This window comes from Pinus tabuliformis, chromosome 6, assembly GCF_031772625.1.
Source record: "Pinus tabuliformis cultivar Carrire ecotype Pingquan chromosome 6, CPIR1, whole genome shotgun sequence".
In the NCBI taxonomy this organism is placed as follows: Eukaryota; Viridiplantae; Streptophyta; class Pinopsida; order Pinales; family Pinaceae; genus Pinus; species Pinus tabuliformis.
Genome location: NC_142292.1, coordinates 1,094,431,770 through 1,094,450,801, shown reverse-complemented (window position 1 = coordinate 1,094,450,801; position 19,032 = coordinate 1,094,431,770). Strand labels below are relative to the sequence as shown.

The window sequence follows — 19,032 nt, the reverse complement described above, 5'->3', positions numbered from 1 at the left end:
GAGTTAGACTTTAATAAAAAATAAAAATAAAAAAATAAAAAAAATTCATAAAAAGTTTAAAAGTTCCCTTTTACTTTTTAGACTTTACTTTTAGATTTAATTTAATTATATATATATATATATATATATATATATATAGATTTTATTATAAGTTTTGACTTTAAACAAATCAATAAAAAATAAAAAAGTTAAAAAGTTCATTTTTATTAGACTTTTGTTTAAAGTCAGATTTAAATCATAAAAATTCATAAAAAGCTCCTTTTTGTTTTTAATAGATTTTAGTTTAGATTTTGATTTAATTTAGTTTAGATTTTTAGATTTATCTTAATCTTAGAATTCTATTTAAAAAATAAAAAAATTATAAAAATAAAAATCATAAATTTTTTTTAGATCTAGTTTAGATTTATTTTATTTTATTTGATTTTAGGTCTGAGTTTTATTTTTAGAATTTAGTTTTCATTTTTGTTATAGTTTAGTTTAGTTTTATTTTATTTCAGAATAAATAAAAAAATAAAAATAACACACATGTCTGATACTACCACCATAGCCAAAAACTAACATACAATATCTATCAAATACTTGGCTTTTTGTTTATGGGAGTGTACAAATTGTCTAGATTTTTTTGTGCTTTTAAGTCTCTATGATTTAACTATGAGATAGTTCTTTTACTGAGAAATACATAAATTTCTTCTATAGGTGGACCTTACCTTCAGAAGAATCATCTTTGCAAGCTTCAACTGCCAATGAATTGAAAGAAGACCTCATTGCTAGTGTTGATATTGAGAAAATGAAAGCCGCTACGGAAGGATTCTCAACGAGTAAGTCTTATCCTAAAAATGTCATGGTATTTAAGATTTTGAGATACTCCTCCCTTGAAATATCTACTTAATTTGCATCATCTAACATTCACTTATGAAGTTAGTATACTACCTCTTTTAATGTATAACGACTAATGTTGGAAAGTAAGATCTTTCGTCATAACATAAATCCTCCGAGTAACATGATGATACATAGTCTAGTGAATGTGTTTACATCTGTATTATATTTGTACATTATTTTATTTTATTTTATCAAAATTCTCCTTTTCTTTCATAGATTATTTGGTCAAAGAGATCACTAAAATAGCTTTGTATATTTTATTTGTCAAAATATTAGGAGATGTTAACACAATGTTTGTAAATTTGATTTTTACTTTCTAGCTTATGTTTGTGGATATTATTCAAGGCGAGTTCAATATTAGATAATTCACCATTTGGCTTCGATGGTTTGTGAACATTATATGGGATGGACTCTATTATTGATCAACCAACACTTGAGATCCAAAGTCCAAGATCAACACTAGCCAATGGACAACTCAAGAGGGATGCCAATGTCACTAGACAAACCTTTTTCTCACTTAAGATCAGACCGGTTTTTCTCTGGTACAAGTTGGGTCCCCCTTGAATAGGATTTTTGAGAGATAGACAATAAAGAAGTCAAGGTGATATGAATAGTTGCCCGAGTAAAATAGTAGTTGTAGCATAGGAAAATAAATTGATGGAGGGCAACGACTAATGCCTATCCAAATTGCAAAAATGAAGTCAATAAAGGAATCGAGAGGGTTGAAATCAGATGAATGAGGGTAGTGAGAAGCATTACTACAACATGCCAAATCTCACTATGAATGCTTGATTAAATTGCTAGAAATTAAGAAATTGTAGCCCATTACAAAGGTTCTCTATTCATGCATAGACTAGACAACAAACACTGATCTTATCCTAGGTTCAAAAGCACCATGAAACCTTTCACTGAAATGATATGACACAATGCTTCATATCTGAAAATTAAAAAATAAAATAAATGAATAGGTATAACTTCATTCGATCCCTTTCCTCATACAATTCACCACCCTACTGCGAGATCCTTATTGCAACATAATTATTAGATGTTTATAACACATAAAATAATCAAGTTGAATGTAAATGAAAGCCAAATTTACATAGAAACCCTTATAGTCATATTTGTCTTCAAAAGATATTCAATTAGGCTCAAGAGAGGAGTTCTTCAACTATGAGAAACAAATGAAGGTGCTACTCATTAAGTCGAGTTTTTAGCTCAACTTCTTAGAATAAAATAATATTAGTGGATTCTAGATACATTTCTCGCCAGGAAGAATCAATAAAATAACTTGGAGTCTTTTAGAGCCATGCTTTTCTCCGAGGAAAACAATAAAACACTGAGGTGTCATAACCAACTCAAATGAAAAGTCAAACAATGGATTAAATGATGAGTAATAAGTGGTAGCTATGGCACATTCCATCTTGTCCTTTGGATTGTCCTTCAAAGGTAGCCTCATAACTTGCAAAACTTTTATCTATGTGCAAGGCATCCTCCAGCATGTTCATTCATTAATTTCACCCTTCCCAAATAACCAAAACACTTAAGCAATTAAAATGCACCGAGGGTTTGAATGTGACGGATTTGTAACCACCATAATTAACTCAATATTTGTTGGAATTTCCTATTATGAACACAATTTGAAAATCTTGTGGCCCTTTTGCATCTATTGGCCTAATATGGCAACAATCTAGGCACTTTGTCATGTTGGAAAATGCAATGTGGCAGCTATTAATTCCAATTTTCCTTAACCTTAATACTTATTTGTGAAATTTATTATTCTTCATTAGATCTTCTTCATCAAACAAATATCAAGAGAAAAATAATAAAGACAGTGGATACATGAGTTAGGCTCCAAGCCAGGGCAAAACCCCTCCTAGGGGAAAACCCATAAACTCTTCTCTTCTTATAGAATCTGCTTCAAATGAGACAACAATGACCCAAACCCTAGACCAAGTCCTCCTCCAGGTACCTAGTCATGCCTTCCAGATTATCACAGCTCAATCTTGCATTAACCAACTTTGTCCTGCAAATTCGACCTTGCAATTTCGTCCTTCAACTTCGGCCTTGTAGCTGCTGTAGAAAACCGTAATCCAACTTCTTCAAGAGTCCTTCCTTGAGCAAGACAAATCCTCCCAAGTTCAACGAGGTCAAGATAGAATGTGCTCTCTTCTAGCAACTTGTCACTGTAACTCGTTCTCCTTCAATTTGGACCTACTCTGTAGCTACAAAAACCCTAGAACTTTGCATGTGTGAGAGAGATAGAGCCCAAAAACAAGTTTATCATTTTCTTCTTGGATTCCTCTTGTCTTCTAGACCTTCGCTCCTCCTTCCTTGCTTATTTTTGCTTTATCGAACTTTTTCGTAGAAGATTGAAATTGTTCGTGGGTGAGTCCCAAATGAGGTTGAATCTGCTCCTTTATATAGCCTTTCCAAGGGGTTGAATTCCCTCCTTTGGACTGACTTGAAGCTTCCAGGGCCAACTTGTACTTTTGGAGGTTTCCAAAAATTTCTAGACTCAAAATAAATTCTTTTACAAGATATATTTTGTGTGGAAGGGTTTTATAAACACGATGTTGACTCTCTTCATGACAATATATTATATGACCTAACAAACCATAGAAGCATGAAGAACATGCTTTTACATAGAAGATCATCAATAATGAGCATGAAACCCACACTTTAAAAATAATAACTTTTCTTTTCTTCTTTTGTTTGTTACATAAGATAAATATTGAAATGAGTACAACAGCAAGTATGAAGATCGAAACTAGTTACATTTCCAACGCTCCCTCTTAACTAGGGAGGTATTCATAATTGTACAACCAGTACAACATCATTCTCAAACTAAAGAGTTCTCATAAGAAGAGTCGGATTGATAAGCCAACTGTAAGCATCATCATTATGACCAACACTGTCTTTGAGGCCTAACTAGACAAGCTCATCTTCATTCAAGAGCATTATGCTGGGAGGCTTTACATGTGATACCACACTACCTCTACAAGGCACATACCCCATCCGGATGTTCACAAGGTATGTTCTTTTAGGACTATTCTTATCTTGGATTTCCATTCCTAAATCCTCAAAGAATATCGGTCCTCTTCGACCACTCTTATCTTGGATACATGTCCCATCCTCAAAGAGTGTCGGTACCTTTCCTTTCTTGGATGCTTTATCCTCAAGGAAACCACATATGCTTATCCAATCCTCCATCATTCTATTTCCATGACCTTCACTTAGACTTACGGTTGTTAGTCCTGGTCATGTGTATGACACACGGAGAAGAGAATGCACATTTGATGTCCAACATCACTCCTTTTCAACCAGAGAAGATATCTGGTTGACATTGGATAAACCAAGGCCCTCCATGTGTTTCGCGACATGGACTAACTGCCTCTTGTGGATCCTTATCTTTGGTGATGCGATCGTTGACCTGACCGCGTTGGGCGGGAGATTGTTGGACATTGGATAAACCAACGCTCCCCGTGTGTTTTGCGACATGGACTAACTGCCTCTTATGGATCCTTATCTCTGGTGATGCAATCGTTGACTAACACCTGCGGGTTTTGGTCTAATAGAAATTGTGATTCCCACCAATATCCCTATTCTCCTTTTGATTAGAGAATAGATCCTTGCTCTTATTTGAGGAGACTCCTTTTTTCCCTCTCAAAACTAGAGGAGATTCCAGACTTCTTTTCAAGTTTAGAAGTCAACACCACAGGCGTTATAGCTTGTCTCTATAAGAATATCAACTACTTGTTCATCATAGCTACATGGCTCCCTCTTTCATCCGCATCTCATCTTATCGAGCCTACTTTCTTTCTAGGTATCATGGAGCAATCTTCACTCTTCAATCTTGTGAGAGGATCTAAGTCATTTCTCTTGCTCATCACTTTCATCTTGTCGTCATAGATGAATGCATTATATTGAGCCTTTCCAAACTTCAAGCTGATCATAGCTTCTGCATGAAAGTGATCTCCTTGTTGACCTTTAGGTTATCTTCTTGCACTGCTACTTCTCAATCCCAAGATGAATATATCTCGACTTTATAATTGCCAGGTATCCAATGTTTAGCATTCTTCATATATTCCTGCAATATCCTTCCAAGTAGCAAAATAATATGTTAACTAGATAACAAACAACAATTAAAATTAGACTTACCTCACCATGATGACCTTCTCATCCAAGCATCAACATCCTCATGGTCCATCTCCACTCGAATCTTCCTTCATGCATCAGAGTGCCCAAGGATCGAACTTGATTACCAAATTAGAACTTTTCTTCCGGAGATTATACTGGATGTTTAGTATTCTACGTAATCTAGAGAAAGTCTTAATTCTTTATTTATCCTTGAGTAAGTCAAATTAAACATCACATAATCATACGAAGCATGTTGCAAGATTCTACACATATGAATCTTATCCAAGAGTTATTCTCAATATGCATTCCTATGCTTCTTATTCCATTATCTATATATATATATATATATATATATATATATATATATGTCCTATAAGCTGACCCATTGCATTCCTTCATCCCTTTAAAAGTGTTGTTTCCATACTATATGGAATGTATACTAACCTTGTCATAATGCTTCTTCCAAGAACCTCTCAAGATGATGGTTCTTACAGGATCATGATGATCCACCTTAGCAAGATCACTGCCTCTAACATAATGTTAGATAATGTATGGATGAATAAAAATATGCAAAATGGTCTATCTATCTATCTTTAAAGACTAGATGCTATTTACAAAGCAACTTAACCAAGTAGACTCTAAGTATGCTACTATCACATGCTTCTCTCTATGATGCTATACATAATCAAGACTCTTCTAGAGTAAACAACAGTGCATACTATTCTAAAGGAAAGACTAATCATTATAAATAATCTGACAGACACGATGCCTTCTTTAATAGTAAATATTTTTCACCTTCTCTTTCTTTGGCTTCTTCTCAGGTTCACCCATTTTCTTAGCTACATGAGTCTCGCTTCTTCCTTTCTTTTGTTGTTTTGCTGGTTTGGACAGTCCCTCTTAAAGTGTCCATACTCATTGCATTTAAAGCATTGAACCTTGGACATATCTTTCTTCTTGGACTTCCCAAACTTTCCCTTCTTCAGATTCTTGACTCTAGCTATAAAGGCTTGAGACTGTTCATCTGATCCAATGTCATCCTTTTCCTTGATCCTAGTTTCTTACAAAATGCATTGAGCCCACAACTCACTAAAATGAGTTGAGTCTTTCTTAGAGTAGATGCTTGTTGCAAAGTTGCTCCATTATGGTGGCAATGCATTCAGTACACAGATGGTCATTTCCGAATTAGAAATTGTCTCTCCAAGCCCCTGCAAGTGATCTCTTAATTGAGAGATTTTCATTAGAAAGGATGCCATGTCGTCATCCTTCAATTTCTTCATTCTATATAGCTTATTCATCAAAGACATCTTTTGTCCCGATGTACTTACAGAGTACAAATTCACTAGCTTGTCCATACATAACCTTAGACGTTTTCAAATTTGCAACAAATGGAACAAGAGAATCCTTAATGGATTCAACAATGATCCTTTGTGTTCTTACTTCTCCTTTCTTGTATTTTTCTAGTTCTTGAATCTTGTCTTTGTTAGGTTCAATAATTTCACCAGTAACATATTCCATTTCTTCATGTTTTGTAAGTGCCAGGTCAATCATTTGCTTCCATGCTAGGAAATTTGATGAGGCAATGAGCTTATTGCTTTCCTTGCAGCAAGAACCCATATGACCTGTAGATTCAGACATAGAGTAACAATATGATATTTACTTGATGATGTCTCCAACTACCTTGAGGTTTCCAAGATCTTCAAAGAGACTTCGATGATGGCTTCAAAAATGATGATATCAAAATCTTTTGATGCTTCCTTCAGGGAGGTCTACCAATGTTCAACTTGATCCTTTTCTCAAGATAGAACAACAACCTTCTTGTAGTCTTCCTCTTCAAGCTTTCTTTTGATGAGACCCTTCTTCTAGATCAATAGGTCTTCCTTTTCCCCTTAGCAAATCCTTCTTGTGTCCACAAGATGATCCTTGTAGCTACCTTCATGTTCACCTTAGCTCTAATGCCATGTTGGAAAATGTAATGTGACAACTATTAATTCCAATTTTTCGTAACCTTAATACTTGTTTGTGAACTTTATTATTCTTCTTGCGTTTCTTTATTAGATCTTCTTCATCAAACAAATACCAAGAGCAAAATAATAAAGATAATGGTCACTGAAGTTAGGATCCAAGCCAGGGCAAAACCCCTCTAATGGGAAAACCCAAAAACTCTTCTCTTCTTATAGAATCTGCTTCAAATGAGACAACAAAGACCCAAACCCTAAACCAAGTCCTCCTCCATGTACCAAGTCATCCTTTTCAGATTATCACAACTCAATCCTGCATTAACCAACTTCTAGCTGCAACTTTGACCCTGCAATTTCATCCTGCAACTACGACCCTGCAGCTGTTGCATAAAACCCTAATCCAACTTCTTCAAGAGTCCTTCCTTGAGCAAGAGAGATCTTCCCAAGGTCAATGTGTTAAATTTAGTTAACAATGGTATGTTCTATGCTTAGCACAACTACTTCAATGTTCCTTAAGCAACCCAATAACAATTTCCAATTTAAATTTCTAGTAGCAATCCTTAATCACATTGACAGTAAAAGTAGATAGAACATAAAACAATATGCAGAAGACAAGCCAACACAAGAGGACACCAGATTTTGCGGATGCCAGGGAAAAACCTCAAGATGGGGAGAACCCTTTGATCAATTCTTCTTATTATTATATCAAAATGTTCAACAGAGAGAGTACAAAAGTCAAATTGACTTGTCCAATTCAAAGTCAAAACAACCCTGTCAATTTCTGCAGTCAACTGTTGTTAAACTTCAGCCCTAACCAGAAAGTCAATGCTGGTCAAAGCAGCAATAAAATGTCCTCAAAATAACTCGGTCTTCCCCAGTCAAATTTGGCCTAATCATTAGGTCAAAGTCAGCCCAAAACAGTGACAAAGTCAACAGTCAAACTGTTGTCTTGAAATCTGTGGTCAACCTATAATTTGGTTTGCCATCAAAGTGCTTAGAAAACCTCGGTATCTGTGCCAAATCTGTGGCTTGCTGAGAAAGAAATATCTCGAAAAAATCGAAGTCAACTGTCAAATGATTCCTCGAAGGTCATAGTCAACGCTGGTCAATTTCTGTGATTTTCAGCCCTGCAATTATGTCCTGAAATTTCGTCCTCCTTGTGCCACACGTGGAAAAGAGAGAATGCCCAATGATGTATGAACCAACGAAGGAAGGAGAGAGAATGTGTGAGAGGTGAAGATGCCAAATGAGGTGAAAGGTCACTTGTATTTATACAAGTCATTGTGGGTGAACTTTGAAGTGACACATCCATTGAGCTTTCTGAGCCTACATGATGATGTGGCGAACCTTGACAATTTGCATGTGTGGGCATAAATTCAAAATCACACTTCTGCTTGTCCAAATGAGATGATATTTATATCAATTTTGGTCCTCTCGAAAAGAAGAATTTAATGCAATCATCATCTCCATCAAATGAGTTGTCCAAGGGTGGAATTTGGCTCTAGTTGTCAGTTTTAACACTCCCTCTCAACTAGGGAGAATTCCAATTGTCAATTCATCCATCATCATTGATCGTCATGCCATCTCGACGTCCTGAACCATCTCTATCTTATATCTGCTCTGCTAAACAATAATATGAATAATGAAGAAGAATTGATTGGGAGTGAGTCACAAGACCTTACCACTCTCCACTGACAAAAGTCAGCCCAGTGGTAGAACCTCAATTGATCCCAGATCAAGTTGTTGAACACCATGCATCCTAGACATACGGAGTACGACAGTACACGATGTGTCCATCGGTAGTGCTATGGTCCCTATCCACGTTTCCCAACTCATTGGCTAGATGAGAGGTATTCCCATGAGTCCTGGACTACATGGGTAGGATGTATTCTGGGGCATCAATAGGAGAAGGTGAACCAGTCATCCTGCTCATATGCCATAGGAGAAGGTGAACCACTCATCCTATGCATATGTTAATCGTAGGGGAAGGTGAACCACACACCCTACATACATGTGTCTGAAATCATAGGGGAACGTGAATTGCTCACCCTACACACATGTCTATAATCATGGGGTATCACATGTTGATTTGGGGTAGCATCGGATGTGCTCTAGCCACGAAATTTGGTGGAAAGGTTGGGGCACATAAGATTTCCAATACCCAGAAAGAGTTTGGGCAGATTCTAAACAAATAAGGAGATATCAAAATAAATATATTTTTAATGGAGTCCCTAAGTCTAAACTTAGGGAAAATAAAATATTAATGTGTATTAATATGAATCTGTGTTAGAGTGGTCCAAAAGACATGGATCAAGCCAGATCTAATCTTAGCCGTTGATTAGCAATGTTCCACGAGGACGCGTCCCCCAGAGTCGGGTGCGCACACCCCTCGCACCCCACGCACCCGAGACGGGGGGACGTCCGGGGAAACGTTTCCCCACGTCCCCCTTTTGAGGAGACGTGGGGAGATGCAAGGGGGGGAATGAGGGAGAAGTGGGGAGATGCAAGGGGGGACATTTCCCCAATGTGGAAGACGCGACTCCCCAAAAGGGGGACGCCTGGGCGTCCCCCCTCAAAATGGGCTATGCATCCCCCCTTAAATTTGCTTGTAAACAAAGATTTATGACATGGAAAACGTAGCATTTGACCATATTTCCCTACTAATGCTATGCTATTCATGGTTAGAACCACTCTCAAACATCCTGAGTCATTTCATGGTAATGTTAAAAATTTAAGTAAAAGGATGAAAATGAAAGATAAAAAAGAATGTCACTCAAAATTCAGCAGACTTAACAGTTTTTCAGGAATTCAGGATTCGATGGAGTGCAATGTTTCCATTGCATTTTGTCATGTACAAGGGTATGGAATTAGTATTTAATCAAGAGCACCAAGCCCTCTATGTACTTTAGAGTGACTTTTAGACTCATCACTCCATTGTTTTTGAGTTTTAGTTATATCAATTTACGATTCCAGTCTTTAGATCAGTTTTTCAGGAATTCAGGATTTGATGGAGTGCAATGTTTCCATTGCATTTTGTCATGTACAAGAGTATGGAATTAGTATTTAATCAAGAGCACCAAGCCCTCTGTGTACTTTAGAGTGACATTTTGACTCATCACTCCATTGTTTTTGAGTTTTAGTTATATCAATTTACTATTCCAGTCTTTAGATTTCAGTATCTATTATAGTCTATTTTTCTTAGTACTAATTAGATTCTAGAATGATAAATGATGAATTTTAATTTTAAATCAATTTAGAATCTAGAATGATGAATGATGAATTTAATTTTTAAATCAATGTAGATTCCAGAATGGTGAATAATGAATACTGAATATGGATCAGAGTATTTCATTATTGAATCTCGTGGTTTATGGATGAATCATGTATGTATTAGTAAGGATGATGAGTATGGATCAATGTATTTCATTATTTAATTCAATTATGTATGTATCATTCTATTTATGCTTTCATTATTGAATATGAATTTGAAATATATATATATATATATATATATATATATATAAAAAGGAAAAAAAATTATATACCCATACGTCCCCCCGTCCCCCCTAAATTTCCCTAAAATTTGAGGGTACTCCCACATGTCCCCCTTGTGCGTCTCCCAGCACCCGCGTCTCCCCGTCCCGGAGTCTTGGTGGAACATTGTTGATTAAGGACTTAATCTCGGCCGTTGAGATGTCAACAGAAAAAGTATAAGAGGAGGCTTGAGGGTCACTTGGAGAACACACCAGAGTGATCAATCATTCTATTCTCTAGAGCGGGGTTTGCTAAGAGAGATAGAATCAGTGATCGGGAGAGCAACTGAGGGGCATTGAGTACAAAGAAATGGAGAGGCAGAGATAGTACCGGGATAGCAGCAGAGCAGCTAGAGAGAGAGACACAGGAGCAGCCAGTGCTCATGTAGGGCGATGCAGAGGCAGCTAAGTGCTGCACAGAGCACCAGAGGGGTCAGCATAGCTGACGCAGGGCCTCCTGGGGTTTACGCAAGGCTAGCGCTAAGCTAGGAGAGGCTGACGCAGTCTAGATTGGGCGGACGGTGGGGTTTCTAGGGCAGATTGGTGTTGAGTAGCTGCCGGAAGGATTATCCAGGGTTTCAGCCAGTAGATTTGTCAGAAACCGAGAGGTATTATTGCTAAGGAAATTCTCTGTTGGGTAGGCCAATTTCGACACCCATATTGTACTCTGATATTGCTTAATAAGAAAACCCTCAGATAGTTGCACCGGTTTTCCCGCATTGGGTTTTTCCGGGGACATTAGTCCAAAAATAATGGTGTCATATGGTGTGTTTGTTCTTGTTTCTTTTAGTTGTTGATCTGTAATATGTTGAGCATGCACTAGTGTTTATTTTCAGTATTTACATTGTAAATAACTTGTTAAGGAAAAATAACAAGTAGGTAGGAATAAATCAAATAAAGTGCATGGAGGGTTTCTAACCAAGTAAACTTAGAAACTTCAACATCACAGGGGAAGGTGAACCACTCACCCTATACACAACGCATTAATAGGGGAAGGTGAACCACTCACCCTGTACACAAGGCACTATTAGGGGAAGGTGAACCACTCACCCTACGGTTGCTCATAGCTCCAAGAAGTACCCCAAGCCTCTAAGAGCTCCCAGAGCTCAGTTTCCAACTCAAGCGGGACCCTCTTGGGAGAGTCTTTCCACGACTCCAAGTCTCTCTCGGAAGCTAAAGAATTTGACCTTTGCCAAGGGCTTCATGAGGATATCTGTGACCTGCTCATCAGTCTTGATGTGTTGGAGCCTTATTGCTCCCCACTGTACCATATTGTAATGTCCCAAACGAGATATTTTGCTAAAATTGCAAAAATTTACTCAACCCAAAATTTCACCGTAAAACCAACATCCTATTAACAAAAGATTGCCATGTAAAATAAAACAAATAGAACACTGCAATCCAATAACACAATGAATAGGAAATTTCTCAGCGTTTATTGTAATGGGTAAACTGGAGTTACATGCACATACAATCAAAATAACTGAGATGAGAAAGTGACCTCCAAGATAATTTGCTGCACTGCAATGCTGACCCTCCAGATTGAACTGAACTGCACTACTGAGCTCTCCTATGAATTCTGAATGAATTCAACAAGGGGAGATGGGTACTCTCCCAATCTCATTGAATCACCTGAGGGTTTCTATCCTGGGGCTACTGCTGAAGTAGAGAACTGGGTCGTCAACCTCTCAAACAAGAAGAAATACCAAATCCAAGATGTTCTCCAATGGATTCCTCCTCCTCTTTTATAGATCTGATGGATCCCTCTAGAACCTCCTATTTTATTATTATACTAATCATGGAGCACTTTTCCCTCTTTTATTTTTAATTAAAATATTCTTTTTAATCGGGAAAAGGGTAAATTGGCCACCAAGTCTCCTCAGGTCACTAAGACTCACATCTAACCATCCCATCATGTAGATCTTTTTGTTCCGGTTCCAACGAGCTATTACACTAAGGTGTTCTGTCAAGTATTCCTCTCAGAATGCCACCTTAAGCGTAATTAATTGAGTGAGGCCCAATAATAACTCTATTTTCGGAAGTTGTCGTAATGCGTCAGAACGAAAGGCAAACTGTGCGGATGATGGAATATAAAAAATGAATGCCATTAGAGCTCATAAAAACTCCTCAAAGCCCTTGGGCCCGCTGATGACTTCAACCTGCACCTGTGACCTGTCTGCCCCCAACTCTGAAAGTCCATCCTAACCATGTCATTAGGAACACCATAAAAAGGAACATTACAAATTCTCTCGCCCCAAGATTGCTTGCCCTTACGCAATCCAATCCCGTGGACCATTTTGGTGGCCCAATGCTATTGAGACCCAATGCTCGGATCTCATATGAACCACTGGGTGATGCGCCGCCTCTGTGTCACCCCATCATGAATGGACCCCTCAATGCTCGGATCGCAAACTGATCTCTGACTGTACCTGTCATCCACCAATCCTCGTGGATCCCAATGCCACCATGGCCAATCACTGCCCAAGTCCCTGTTGATTTCTGGTAGCATTGGATGTGCTTTAAGTTTCAAAATTTATCGGGAGGCTTAGACACATGCATTCTCCAATACCCAGAAATCATTTTGGGAAATTCCACTCGGAGATAGTTTTATTAAAATAATTAATTATTTTTAATGGGTCCTGTTGTCGCGCAGATTGACACGACAACGCTCAGATCGGGGGCTGTCACTCTGATCCCCGATCTCTCCGTTTAAGCCTGTCTCCCGTGGCTAAGGGGGGTAGACCCTATGAAATGACGAAGACCAACTGTCGACCAGTTGGTTGGGAGACACGATATGATAAGCACTAAATGGATTTAGAAGTTTAAAGACCAGTGCCTTGTGGGGTTAATGTTTAATCGATTAATTATCAGATGCTGCATGAATATAAACTATGTAGAGCAATCATCAAAGTTTAACTTGAACGATGCAAGATATCCAATAAAACCACAAAGATTACCAAAACGAGATAAGATGCTTAAATGATGATCCAGCGATTAAAGCTTCAAAAGATAAAATTCGATTTTAAACGCTAACCAGATATCACATTTATGCAGCTAAATTTTTTAAATGATCTTTCAAGCACGTTTAACCACATGCAAATGATAAACATTAATCCCACATCAAAAATTTAGCCTCAGCAGAAAAGATAAAAACTAAAAAAAAATTCCCGGGCTAAGACTGAAATTGCAAAATTTATTTTTATTTTTTTATTTAATTTTTTTTATGATTTTTAATTAATAAAATCCTAAAAGCTAAAACTAATTAAAATAAAACTAAATTAAAACTTAACCAAAATAAAATTTAAATTATTAAACTAAAGAAAGTTTAATTCCTAAACTAAAGCAAAATAAAATTTTAAATCTCTAACCAAATGAAAAAATTATATGTCCCTTTTTCTTTTTCTTTTTCTTTTTTATACGAGTTTAAAGCTAAAATAAAAATTTAAATTTCAAAAAAAAAAAAAAAAACCAAAGCTAAACCTAAGAATGAAACTATAATTAAAACCTGAACAAATCAATGGGACAATCAAATGGGACAATCAAATGTGTGTTAGTAAGATGATACACTCTGGCGACGTAACCCTGAAGAACTCGAAAGCGTAACCCCGACGATTTTGATCTACCTGATTCCGCATGCACCATCGATCCAAAACTTACTCACGCTGAGGGTTTTCGATGGCCAGTAGGGATACACACGATGCCATTGATCCGTAGACTGAGGACGTTGAGTTGAAAGAAGGCTTGGCGTTTGCTGGTGCGTATGCTCAAACGACAGCGTGGATGAAAACTGTTCACAGGTATTTCGCCGGTTGGCCTGAGATGTGTTGTTTCCCTATGCCGTATCCTTCCAAACCTTGCTCTCTGTGCGTGGGTAAAAATAACCAAAGCATGAAAGCCTCTTTCTTCTCCGGCCAGTGAGAAATCTTACGCAGGTAATAGCATGGGAGGCGACAAAGGTTTGGATGGCTGAGTTGATCATGACAGTAACAATGCAGGGCCTTCCACCGTTTTCGTTCAATCTGATAACCCTTCACTAAATAAAGAACTCGGGCCAAGGCATGAAGGGTCAAATCTTTAACATATCCAGGGGACGCAGATGGGCTTCACCGCAATCCACCCTCCACAGAAATTGACTTGCTGTTGCGCTGATCGGAAAAGACTACGCATAAACCGTAAAAATATAAATCTTATCCCCCCTCACGTCAAACACATGCAATTACTGCCTGTGTAGGACGATGCACGAAGCTAGATGCCATAAAACCCTTGATGAATAGTCAATCAGCGAATTCAACAGGTGTAATCAACATAAGTTTGAATCAAACTTTCACTGCAAGTTGGCTCAGAGCTGGGCATTTCTGCGTTTCGATTTGGCTTGGATTTGCTGGCTGGGCAGCTGCAAAAAGAAAAATAAAACCCTAATTTTAAATCTGTGTATAGAGCAAAAGTTGAAACCCCAAAACAGACGATTAATTTACAGATTTTGGCCCCTTTTGACAGCGAGATTCAGCAATAAGAACAGAAATATTTTTAGAAAACTTATTTTAATGTAAAACGCTTCAAAAAACCCTGCATGCATTCATAAAAAATATTTCGAATGATAAGCCCGGGATCAAGAACTGGCTGGGCTCTTTCAGAAAACACAACCCGGGAGTTGGTTGGTTCAGCCGAGAACTTCCCCTAACGCCCGGTAATCTGAAAAAAGGATTTCCTGCACAGCTTAAAATCGACCATCAATATAGAAGGAGAAAACAATAGTGAAACCCCGATCAAATGGAGATACCTGCCAATATATTTCAGGATCTAAACTATCATTCAAACCTCAAAGATCAGACAAGATACCTGTGCCTAGATCAATCTTCTTTAGGCTATCATTAATGGCTAAAAATAAAATTATGCAGAAAAAATAGAACAATCTTACAGCATTTTCAGAAGAGTAACACCAGCAAGATTTTTAACCCCAAAGTCTTATTTATTGCACAAAAACATGAACTACAAGAGAGCTTCTTTAGCACAAGACTCACAGATCGAATCTTATCTCAACTAACCCCTAGCACCCTATTTAAAGGAAATGATCCCAACGGCTAGTTCGAGTGATCCATGTCGAAATGATCTCGACCATTGATGAGAATCAAGACATCTCTTAATCTCATCTGTCGATTTATTAAAAAAATGATATTTTACATGCATTCACTCAAAATATTATTATTTTATTATTTTAGGGTTTTTTCTTTATTTTATAATTTTTATATTTTTTAATTTTATATTTTATTTTTTGATTATTTTTTTTTAAAATTTTTTAATTCATTTTAAAATGGATCCTCGAACTTAGCCTTTGGAAAAATCTCCTAGGACCTAGGACTTAGGACTCATGAGGGGATTTAAAACATTTTCCAACCCTCAAGACACTTTACATCATGACTTTTACAATTTACATATTAAGGGGACAAACCCACTTAACATAGACCCTCATAAACCACCCAGTTTTGCGACACAACTATAATCTAGCAGATTAACACACTAGGATTCTCCTAAGATTCTAATGACAAAATCCATCCCGGCTTTGGGGTCAGGCTGAAGGAAAACTCTGCCGATCATGGATCGGTGAGACGAAAAACCTTTCGGGACATAGATTATCATTAGAAAGTTAGGTCCACCTAGGCAATTTACATACACGACTCATATCTGCTAAGATTATTTACAATTCATACATGCAGACTGGGTTTACAATTAAATTGATCAAGCTGCTGATGACTGCAGGATGGCACGGACATGTCGATCAAGTGCTACCCCTTTTTTGCAAAGAAAAGGGGGTGTATTGCATGGGTAGTTGACCGGTAGTGGTCAACATCTGACTCTACTTTGGGACACGTTGCTGCACTATAGGAATGTGAGAATCCAGAATCTGCATCCATACAACACAAAAATAAGTAGCGTCCATCCAAAATCATCATATACATTAAGCACGGGAAAGATAAAAGCTCTTCATTTATTAACTATCTAGAAAAGTAAATCTAATCCTAAAACAGAAATAAAAATGCGGTAAAAACAAGGAGTAGGGTTAGAAATACAGCGGATGCCCCTGGCATCAGATGTGTTCAATATAGTGTATACTGAGCATTTGCCTTCAGGCAAATCTGTCGGCTGCTTGTCGGATGTGCCATGTCCAATTCTGCATATGGTAGGAATTTTTCCTATCCGAAAATCAAGCTGCTCGCGGTCGTCTGATGCATCAAATCTTCTTCTCATTTTCTTTCTCTTGCGCTTTTTCTTTGTGGCAGGTTGTATTACTGATGACATGGAACTTTTTGTTTCAAAGCTATCAGATGAAGTATGTAAGATATGCGTGACATGTCCTTTTTCATCTTGCATCTGATCTTTATCGTTTGTAAGCTTATCTGGATCACCTTCAATTAACCATCTTTCAATCGAACCAATGACCTCCTCATAATAAGATGGAACTCGTTGTAACAAATGAGAAGGCTCATGATCTGTTGATGTCCCCTAGTTTCTCTCATCCTCTGACCATTGTTGAAACTTTTGGACCTGTATTTTAATGGCATCCATCTGACTAGAGTGTTCAACCTTTATAGCATTGATTTTCCTGACATGGTCTTCTTCCATATCTTTTATTACTTTATCGGTCTTTTCCTTTATGTTCATCAAGCAATGCTGCATGGAGTTTATTTCTTCTTTATGATTTGCTTGCATGGTGGCCAACTGATTATTATGATCGAACGTCATGATAGTCATTTCTTCATCCATAGTTAATAACTTGTTTTGCATAGAATTAATTTCCTTATCATGATCAGCCTTCATGGTCGCCATATTTTCCTCTAAGCCTGACATCTTGCTTTGCATGAAACTAATTTCTGTGTCATGATTAGTCTTTATGGCCTCAATTTCTTTAGCATGCTGATTTTGCATAATCTCCATCTCCCTATTACGTTTTTCCAGGTGGGTGCATAAAGTTCTCACATCATTGACGTAATTAGTTTGATTAATCTCCATATTTTTTACCAGCAACATCAGTTCTTGTATAATTTGCTTTTGATCCTCCTTTTCGTTGTCATTTGTCCCTGCTTTTCCACTATCATGGACTTGATCTGAAATAGTACAGGTGGATGACACATTCTGATATGAAGAATCCTCTTGGAATCTTTCACCGACAGCTGGACCCTTTATCAAATTACTTTTATTCTGTTGCACAATTTTAGGGAAAGAAGGCAAGCTGTTTGGATTATCATATCTATCTTTAAAAGCATTGACAATGTCTTGCAAAGAAATGAAGGAATCTTCAGGAAAACTATTAAACTAGTTCAAAGCATCACCCTTTAAAGAATGGACAAATAGACGCATCTTGAAATGTTCATGATTATATTGAGGAAGTCTACAATATATGATCATTACACGAGTAAACCTGTTTAAATGCTGTCTAACAGCGACCGAATCACCACCCGAGAACTTCAATAATTTAGAAATGGCCTCTTTCGGAAGATCATGGAGATTATCAGTAAAATGACATGGTTTAAATGAATAATCCATGATGAATAATAAGGGATCAAATGGATGATAGAAAGTGACTTCTGCTCAAGAAAATTAATAGATGAAAGAAGTGGAGTCGCCACTTGAACAATGAATCTAATTCTAGGATCCAAAAAGGAAACACAAGCAGATATGAGGAAGGCTTCTTGTCTGCGAAAAATGAAAAATGGAGTCGCCACCCAAACAAGAAACAAACCGAAGAGATGTTGCTGATATGACGAAAGATAAGATCCAAATGATGCCAAAAAAGTTGAATCTGCCAGCTCAAATGAGAGATGAAAAAGATGAAAGATGATGAAAAACGAGAAGATGAATGTCGTTGAAACGGTAGGAACAGAAAAACTCTGTTCTCCGGCAACGGCGCCAAAAAATGTTGGCGTTGCAGGGCCAGATGAAAAGATAAGAAATGAGAAGGATGATTGTCGTTGAAACACCGAGAATAAAGTGTCCCCGGCAACGGCGCCAAAAAATGTTGTCGCGCAGATTGACACGACAACGCTCAGACCGGGGGCTGTCACTCTGATCCCTGATCTCTCCGTTTAAGCCTGTCTCCCGCGGCTAAGTTGGGTAGACCCTATGATATGACGAAGACCAACTGTCGACCAGTTGGTTGCGAGACACGATATGATAAGCACTAAATGGATTTAGAAGTTTAAAGACCAGTGCCTTGTGGGGTTAATGTTTAATCGATTAATTATCAGATGCTGCATGAATATAAACCATGTAGAGCAATCATCAAAGTTTAACTTGAATGATGCAAGATATCCAATAAAACCACAATGATTACCAAAACGAGATAAGATGCTTAAATGATGATCCAGCGATTAAAGCTTCAAAAGATAAAATTCGATTTTAAACGCTAACCAGATATCACATTTATGCAGCTAAATTTTTTAAATGATCTTTCAAGCACATTTAACCACATGCAAATGATAAACATTAATCCCACATCAAAAATTTAGCCTCAGCAGAAAATATAAAAA

At 37.4% G+C, this 19,032-nt stretch overlaps 1 protein-coding gene across 3 annotated transcripts in view; it reads left to right on the top strand.

Annotated features, from left to right (window-relative positions):
- LOC149262730 (coiled-coil protein) overlaps window positions 1-19,032 on the top strand; it is a 382,714-nt gene that overhangs the window by 118,324 nt on the left and 245,358 nt on the right. For all 3 annotated transcript variants that reach the window (XM_089425113.1, XM_089425116.1, XM_089425111.1), the window contains exon 2: window positions 697-818. In XM_089425113.1, coding sequence (XP_089281239.1) covers window positions 697-818 — 122 coding nt within the window. The remainder of the gene's footprint in view (window positions 1-696; window positions 819-19,032) is intronic.